Here is an 8,914-nt window from a genome sequence, read left to right as displayed (position 1 = left end):
TGTAAACATTGTGCTCCATCCCTGTGTCTGAACTCAGAAGTTGCTTCTTGATGCCACAGATATGTGATGATTTAGCTTGTTTCTTTATTTTACTCCAGAATAAGAGATTAAATTATTACAAAAGCAGTTCAATGTAGTTAAATTAGTCATTCAAACAATTCTAACATGCTGCAGTGTGTGTGTGTGTGTGTGTGTGTGTGTGTGTGTGTGTGTGTGTGTGTGTGTGTGTGTGTGTGTGTGTGTGTGTGTGTGTGTGTGTGTGTGTGTTTGTGTGTGTGTGTGCGTGTGTGTTACACATATAGGACTGCATGAGACAGCATGGTTTCATCAAATCCATGCATCGTATATCTTGGCTGAAATAATGGCTCAGGAAAATAACATATTTCATAAACAGTGACGTCTCTACAGTGTTTATGATAATGTTTTATCTTATATTGGACCTATCCTTGGTCTGGGAGGTGTAACATATCATGATACAAGCCTTTTAAAACATGTTAAAGTGTTACAAGAGGAGATAAATGCATAAATTTAAAGTTCATGTTTGGAGACCAACCTTCACAGTTTGGAGGCTCACGCTGGTGAGGAGACACCATTAGTTCTCGTAACACCTGGGCTCCCAAGGCCTGTTCTGACAGGATGGACGTTACGGGACCCTTAAGGATTCCAGTTGGATGATTGGAGGATTATTTAGGAGGATTGGAATGAACAAACTGATTTCAGTGGTGAAGGGTTAAAGGTATTGGCTCGGCATTAAAATTGTAGAAATGCAAAATAACTATACTTTACCATCTATATAAACATGTACTGGGTTCAGTTTTTTTATTTTGTTAAGAACTTTTGTCATAAATCATTACAGAAAATCCAAATCCTCTCCTCCAGACAGTGAAGTACTGTGTTTTGCATACGTCGCTCGAGCACGTAACACAAGGTAGCTGCTGACGCTATATTGTGAATCACTGTTATTTGTTTACTTTCATGCTCCTACTTATTACGTAAAATTGCGTTTACAGCGACAGCAAAAGGTCTGAGCCATGTGTCTGTGTCCTACACGCATTTTTTAATAACAGGTCTGATCTAAAATAATAACTTACATCTATAAATCCATCTAGAACTGCACCGCTACTTCTGGACTCTAGACGAGTCCCGTTAGCATGACTGCAGCAACACTGCTAACCGTGTTAGCTCCGGTAAGGAAAGAACAAGTCCTTTGGGAAAGCTACGACACACACACACACACACACACACACACACACACACACACACACACACACACACACACACACACACACACACACACACACACACATATATAATCTAAAAGATGATCGCTATATTTCAACTTTAGAACCTCCATGACATCCCGGATTAGTGCAAAAAACGAGTTGAGCTAAGGAGTTACTCCAGCATCAGGAAGATTTATTCTGGTAAATTGTCGGTTAAATATTTTCCAGAGTTATATCAATAAATACACACAGCAGTAAAACTGTAGATTACTGAACTATATTGGGACACATGATGGAGCTAAAACCAGCTGAAAACTTGTCAGTTTAGAGCTCCCAGTGGAGCACAGAAACTAAATATTTAAGAAAAGTAAACAAACTGTACCAATTTTGGTTCTGAAGATGAACAGAATCTTCCTCTATGTCCAAATCGGGTCGCAGGTCTTCTGAGTCAAACGGTCTAAAACATACCTGTAACTCTGGCAGTGATATCCAGCTGGCGGGGTCGGAGTTCGGTTGAACTTCTCCTGTAATCCAGTATCTGTTCTCGTCGCCGTATCCCAGAGAAAAAACAAATCTGACCAACTAGTAGAGGCTTCAGAAGCTACATCTGACTGATGACACGTTGTTCTCTGCTATAACGCTAACGCAGAAACATTGGAGTCAGGCGTTGTGTACTACAGCTGTTTCAGCAGAGCTCCATGTGAAACGTCAACTGCTGCCCAAGGCTTAGACTGGAAGTTAGTTTCTGTTTTTCCAGCGCCAGTCACAAACATCAGATTTTCTTACAATTCGGGCCGTCAAAATCCAAAAACCTTTTTCATCGAAGGTTTTAATACACATTTACACATGCTGTTCAAACGAATTTTGCCTCTGGCCGATATCTTTAAATGAGTGAGTGAATCCACTACCAAGGATGAACTCTGCTAACTTTAAAAATCAGCCGCTCTAAATAAGCATGAAGGTCAGAGAGGAGCTCTAGGATGGACATGGATAAAGGAACTGTAATGTAGAGGTAAAGTAGGGCAGGGCCAACGTTAGCAGCTGTCATACGGTCCATTTGAAATGTTTGACTTTCATTTCGCTTGTTATGTGACAGGTTAGAGCACAGTCTCATGTTAGTTTTGTCATGAGAACATTGAGATACCTCACATACTGATGGCATCTAAAAATTAACTTTTTTTTTTCAAAATAAAGAATCTTTTTAATCACAATTGAAACCTACAATCCTAGAAAAGCCTCGTCCAATCAATGTGCACGTCCTGTTCTCACTGATTGGATGGAAATCCTTCTATCAAACTGTGTGTGTGTCCGTGTGTGTGTGCGTGCACACACGAGCGTGTGTGAACTGGTGTTGTGGTTTTGCACTGATGTAGCCATCTTTCCGCTGACAAAAATGTAACTAAGTAACTTTTACTTTCAGTACATTTTATTTACGATACTTTTTACTTTTACTCGAGTAAAAATTTGGGCAAGTACTTTTACTTGTACATGAGTAAAAAATTATCAAAGTACTGGTACTCGTACTTAAGTAGGAAATTTTAGTACTCTTTCCACCTCTGCACTGTTGTTAACATGCACTGTCCTGGTGACAAAAAAAAACAAAAAAAAAACAGTTTCCTGGTTGTGAGAATGATTCTGCTGCAACCCTGTTTCTGTGGAAGTACATCTGGAAACCAGTTTAGAGAAATAGCTGACACATCGGGACCACAACGACAACATCAACAGCTGACAGAGCACGTATCAAACAAGCGATGAAGACATCTTTATGTGGTCAACCATTAGAAAAGGAACTTCCTACTCTGAAGTCATGACATTCAGGTCACATGATCAGTGGAAATGACAATAGGAAATAAAACACCATGCAATCATTGGTTTTTCATGTTCGTGGGATAAAATACTACCCAGTGTGATTATACCTTCTTAGACCGTCACTTAGGTTTCTTTTTGGAGCTGTTAGTTGTGAAAAACATCTTCTGCATTTTGTCTTTCATTTTCAGGTTTATTAAACCCTTAGAACAGAACCTTCCATCTGTTACACTGGATGAGGTTTTTCCATGATTGTGCATTTCAAAGGAGAATAAATGGATTCATATTTTTGACATGATATTTAATTCATCGGTTGCAATCAATCATAGAAGAGCATTTTAAGCAATTTGGCAAGAAAAAGCTCCAGGAAAATATAACAAACCCCACTTTTAAAGATAAACCAGGAAGATTAAACAAGAAGATGCTGACTCAGTTGCTTAACTGCTTAGATGTTGCTTTGTTCTGCAGACATGGCGTAAAGACACAATTTCTCTTTCACTGCATTTCCCCCCGAACTTCTTCGTGTTGCTGTAACTCATTCAAGCTTGTGATACTATAAACAATTAATCAATTAATCCACTATAATTTTACATGAAGGTAAACTTTGTTTTAGAGTAAACTCAGAGTTAAATAAAACACATAGGCACTTATGTTAGCCTCAATGATCAGCTTTGAAAAACAGTTAAAAGCTTAAAGGTTAAAAGCTGGTCGGCCATTTAAAATTCCAAAACCAATCATGTTATAAAGTAAAAATAATCTTTTCTATTAACCAAAAGGTCTCATCTTCATCGATGCACGGGTGTGCGTGTGGTCGTCATGGGATGCAGGGAGTGACCAAAAAGAGGAACATTTAAAGATCTATTTAGCAACTTGGCTCTGTCTTGACTCTGTCTGAAGCTCAGCACACGTTCTGGCGGCTGATTTTCACGGTAAGTGTGCGCTCTGTTTGAAACCGATTTGAATTTAGCGGCTTGCTTAGAAAACGTAAAGTGCTTTTATTTTGACAAGTTGAAGAATTTTGACATGTTTCATAGGCAAGCTGCAATGGAGAATAACTATGATCCGACTGATGATGGAGTGGATGGCACTGATGGAGCGGCGCTTATTTGTTCACTTGTTGATTTGTCAGCCATCACTGGCTACATCTTCATCTTCATCACCATCATCAGCACTATAGAAAACATTCTCCTCATTGTTGTTCTCATCTCCTACAAAAGACAAAAATTCATCCCTAAGATGTTCTTCCTGAACCTGGCCTGCTCTGACTTGATCTTCACAGCAACACTCCCGTTCTGGGCTACATACCACCTCCACCACTGGGTCTTCGGGGACTTTTTATGCAAATTTGTGGCTGCGTTCTACTTTATTGGGCTGTACAGCAGCATCATGATAGTGACGGCCATGACGGTGGATCGTTTCTTCACCGTGGTGCTGAACAAATTTCTGAACGACGATCTGAGGAAGAGAAGGTGTGCTGTCGGTGCCTGTGTAGCTGCCTGGGTCATTGGCATCGCTGCATCTGTGTACGATGCCAACAAAATAGGGGTGGAGGACGATGTCTACTGTGAAGAATCCTCATCTGATGGTTATGGATATTCTATCCAATTGTCGCTGCTCTTCTTACTTCCATTAATTATCATCATTGTCTGCCACAGTGCCATCATCAAAACGGTGTTGCAGGCGACAATCAGACAAAGACACAGAGTTGTAAGTGTAGTTTTTTGTATTGTTGCAGCCAACTTCATCTGCTGGGGACCCTACAATGTTGTCCTCTTCATCTATTCCTTGTCCAAACCCAGCAGCTGTGAGGCAGAGGAGCGGCTAGCCATCGCCTACAGTATCTGTCGATTTCTTGGCGTTTCTCACTGCTGTTTGAACCCTTTACTTTGTCTGCTGTCAGAGAATCTGAGGAAACACGTGTTGACTCTTCTGTGTGGTAAAAAGATTGGTTTGAACAGGAGAGAGAGAAGCCCTGAGCAGAATAATCTATCTGGTGTCCAGACCGTACGAATGAGCACATCACCAAACCCCCTAGTAATGGTGGAAACTAGGGCTGAAACGATTCCTCAAGTACCTCAAATAATTAGAGTACAAAAAATCCTTGAGTCAAATTCTCTGCCTCGAAGCTTCGTTTAATTTATGTTTAATTAATTCATGGCTTTGCAATCGCCCGTGGTCATGTTTCACCCGGACCAAAATAAGTGACGCACATGCATACTGCACTGAATGCACACGCGAGTAGCGAACGCTATGGCAGACAACGTGGACCCCGGTGGAGTGCGAAAAAGACACAAAATGCCAAAGGTGAGGGACCATTTTTCACGTCGTAAGGCGGAAAACGTACTCCAGGGTAAATTCTGTAAAATGGATTTAGCCTACCACAACACCATATTCCTGATGCTGCAACCTGACCAGGAAACATCCACATGTAAACGTCACTTCTGCAAGCGGACTCGAAGCCTCTACAAGATAATGCATTTTAGCCTGTATTTCTATATATTCTGCAGACACTGTGCGACTTTTTCATTTGTAGCACTCAGTTTCAGCTCACACCGTACGTCTGGTAGCAACACGTCGGACTTAAAATGTGCTAAAAATAGCAGTTTTTACACAACACGTCAGACTTTTTACAGTGTTGTTATTGATGTCCGTTGTCCCTCAGGATTGCTGCAGGAGGACACAGGTATTTATGAGTGGCGGAGGAAAATGAAAGAAAGTACATAAATGTTTTGTGATCAGTGTAATTTGACATAACCACGGCAAACATGCTTTCGACAATCCTTGTTAGTGTGAGACAAAAAAAGTGTAGAAATTAAAACGAACGTGTGTTAATAGGGAAACAGCTGGCGAGCCATGTTTGTGCATGCGCCGTGAGCGGTTCTGGCGCTGTTTGGGCCGCAGCCGCTCGCATCTGTTTACTGTGAAGTAAAGTTGAAGTGTTAAAGTTTTGAAAACTAATTTTGAATAAAACTTGAAGAATAACTGGCAATTGCTTTCTCATTTCAAGAGGTCTTTCATATTTTATAACATGCTATTTGATATAATGGTTTACAAAACACAAAAGAGTAATTTATTAGAGTACTCAATTAATCGATAAAAGATTCGATAGAGTACTCGATTACAAAAATATTCGATAGCTGCAGCCCTAGTGGAAATGAACAACCAGTAGACCCTCGCTCTTCAGATGTAGCATCAGTATGTAAATAGTAATTAAGACAGGATTCATGTATATTTATGTTTTCTCGTAAATACATTTTTTAGCTTCATTCATTTAGTCAAAATTTTAAAAGTGTGGAAAAAACATTTTTAATTATTTCTGATTATAATCGGTCACTCTGAGTTTTTCATGCAGGCTGAACATGAAAACAGTCTCCTACACCTATCTCCTGCATTAGCTTCTGGTAGAAAATAGACGGTGAAACAGTAAGATTTAAAAATCCACACAGATCTACGTCACACTGTCACTTAACATTTATGGACTCACCCATCTTGAGTCGTGACGGGAAGGATGTTGTCGTTTTACCATCCAGGAAACAGCGGAGAACGTCCTGACTAGTAGAAGCTAACCGTTGGCGTTAGCAACTCCACCAGAAAGAAACTCCTCCAGGCTTGTGTTGTTTATGGAGATAAAACATTCACATTGCAAGTCAAGTAGAGTAGTGTTGCTGTTATCAAATATGGGGCAAAATGTCCAAATATCAGGCAATAAGGCTCCAAATTCTGCCATGTTGTGTTCAGCAGTAGACCTGTTTGTTCTGATCCAAGTGCTTCTGGGCCTTTTTTGCCCCGGGTACAGCTTGCAAGGCATTCATTCCTACCAGACTACGGCAAATGTATTGAGTTTCCCATACCTTTAACATTTTACTGAATTACTGAGAAAACTGTTTTCATTTCTCCAAATTAATCGCTTTTTTCTTTAGTTAGATGTTAAAAGTTTCTGTCATCATGATTTTTTTTCCTGCTCTGAAACAAACTGAAACCAAAACTGTGAAACAAATGCTGAGATACATAAACGGACACAACCGCCAGCTTTAACCATTCTGTCCAAAATTTTAATTCTGGAAGCCATAACTTTACAAAAAAACACTAAAATAAAAAAACATTTGCAGCAAAAGTTTGACTTTCTTTTCTCAGCTTGAAGATGTTAATATTTTTGTTGCTGACATCAAACTAACATGTGATTAGAAGTTTTCACAAACCAGTGGTTTGCTAAAAAGGATTCAGCTGTCAGAGATGATGTCATGAGTTTTTTTTTTCATATTTCACAGTTTAAAATGTCTCAGGCAATAAACAAACTCATAAAGCGTATTTAGTTTCTTAATAAAAAATCTAAATCTTGCTTTATTTTCTAACTTAAATGCTTGGATGTATTTTCTCTTCCTGAGCTTTATTTACATTCTCATAAACTTACTGGAAGGTCATTTACGTAAGCACAACTTTCAAGAACTTTAACTTAGGGAAGTTAAACAGAGGAAGACTCAGAACATGACTGAAAGTTTGAAATTTAGAAAAAACAGTTTAATAAGAAAAGGGAACACACACTTAAGAAATTTACTGAAATCCTGTGCTTTTACAAAATTCCCCTTTTGTTCTTTAAAAATTCTATTCTATAGTTGTTGTGTTTCTCACTTTTTATTTTATTAACGTTTAGCTTTTGATCTTTTTCTTCCCCCCACAATTTTACAAAACATTTCTTGACTTAAAATCAGGTCTTAACATACAGAAGTGATCAAATACAGCCACTTACATTATTCAAGGAAGGGAAATGAATCTCAATGTATTTGCAAATGTTGACAAAATATGTTTTAGAACGTTTGCAATCCTTAACGGGAAATCTGCACAATAACAACAGGCAGAAACATCTTTCCATGCTTTATGGTTCGATTTCTGCTTCAGATTCCAGCTGTGAGGTTTTATTTTGTTTAGTAAACCAAATCAATGCAGAACTTCTGTTTTCAAAGTTTTACATAAAAGCTCAACTACAACTACAATGAAATGGTTAAGGTAAAGTTGTATACTCACCTCTTTTTTCTGTCAAATGTTTCTTAACAATTTTTCTTTTATAATTTCAGCTTTTTTTCCTCAGAGGACACATTTGAACGTTATCCTATGCTCTGTGTTTCTCCGGAGGTCTGTCAGTGTACTCAGATGTGGCGGTGTTGAGTCCCTGACGGCTCCACGGGGGGCTCAGAGAGGAGCGTACGGGGACAACTCAGTGGACCTCCGTCACAGCGCTCGCATCTCTGGGGTTAGATTAAGCTTAATTAACTAAACCATTCAGCATGCTTGGATGTATGGGTACAAGTCAAGGGCACAGCATTCGCTGGTGTGCTCACACATTCCCTGGGAGATCTGTGCTGTTGTTGCAGAAGCAAAAGGAAAACTGATACGCCGGCTGCACAAAAGCATGTTAAAGGCTGGAAATAGTAATTGAGTGAATTGTATTTCCAGCTTTTGATTATTCTTTTTAGTAACTTATTTCAAATAATTATATTAAAGGAAAAAAATCTTTACTAGAAAAAAGAGCTCTCCCATCAAATGCAAGCTAAAGATCCCCATTTCACTTTTTTTGAGCATTGCACCCTCTTTGTCTGGGATCATTTTCCAGCAAATGATGTTGTTCCATCCTGTTCTTAGCCATGAGCAAAACAGCTGTTGTTTTCTTGTGTAGTCGGTGCTACCAGCCCTCCCTGGCCCTCACATTCCTTATAGTCCTTCTTTTCTTGCAGGCGACTCGCTCTTCCCTTTCACATCAACTTCTCCCGACTAATTTCAGTTATCTGTAATGATAATCGCTCCAACCATATGTGAATTTAATTGATGCTTTAAACGCGTGTGTACTTTGTACATACTGCCAATAAAGTCTTATTGCTTGTTAATCTGGA

The 8,914-nt window shown here is 39.2% G+C and overlaps 1 protein-coding gene across 1 annotated transcript; it reads left to right on the top strand.

Annotated features, from left to right (window-relative positions):
* The first annotated feature begins 3,568 nt into the window (after nt 1–3,568).
* Nucleotides 3,569–7,110, top strand: LOC107383800 (chemokine XC receptor 1). Its single transcript, XM_015956604.3, has 2 exons — nt 3,569–3,958; nt 4,064–7,110. The coding sequence occupies exon 2, from the start codon at nt 4,074–4,076 to the stop codon at nt 5,163–5,165; it is 1,092 nt and encodes a 363-aa protein (XP_015812090.1). The 5' UTR covers nt 3,569–3,958; nt 4,064–4,073; the 3' UTR covers nt 5,166–7,110.
* Nucleotides 7,111–8,914: the final 1,804 nt, after the last annotated feature.

This window comes from Nothobranchius furzeri, chromosome 11 (genome assembly GCF_043380555.1).
Source record: "Nothobranchius furzeri strain GRZ-AD chromosome 11, NfurGRZ-RIMD1, whole genome shotgun sequence".
NCBI classification, from domain to species: Eukaryota; Metazoa; Chordata; class Actinopteri; order Cyprinodontiformes; family Nothobranchiidae; genus Nothobranchius; species Nothobranchius furzeri.
This window is presented reverse-complemented; position numbering and strand designations above follow the sequence as displayed.

What these genes read in the sequence shown, in the direction of transcription:
- LOC107383800 (XM_015956604.3), top strand. Translation starts at nt 4,074, where the DNA reads ATGGAGAATAACTATGATCCGACTGATGATGGAGTGGATGGCACTGAT.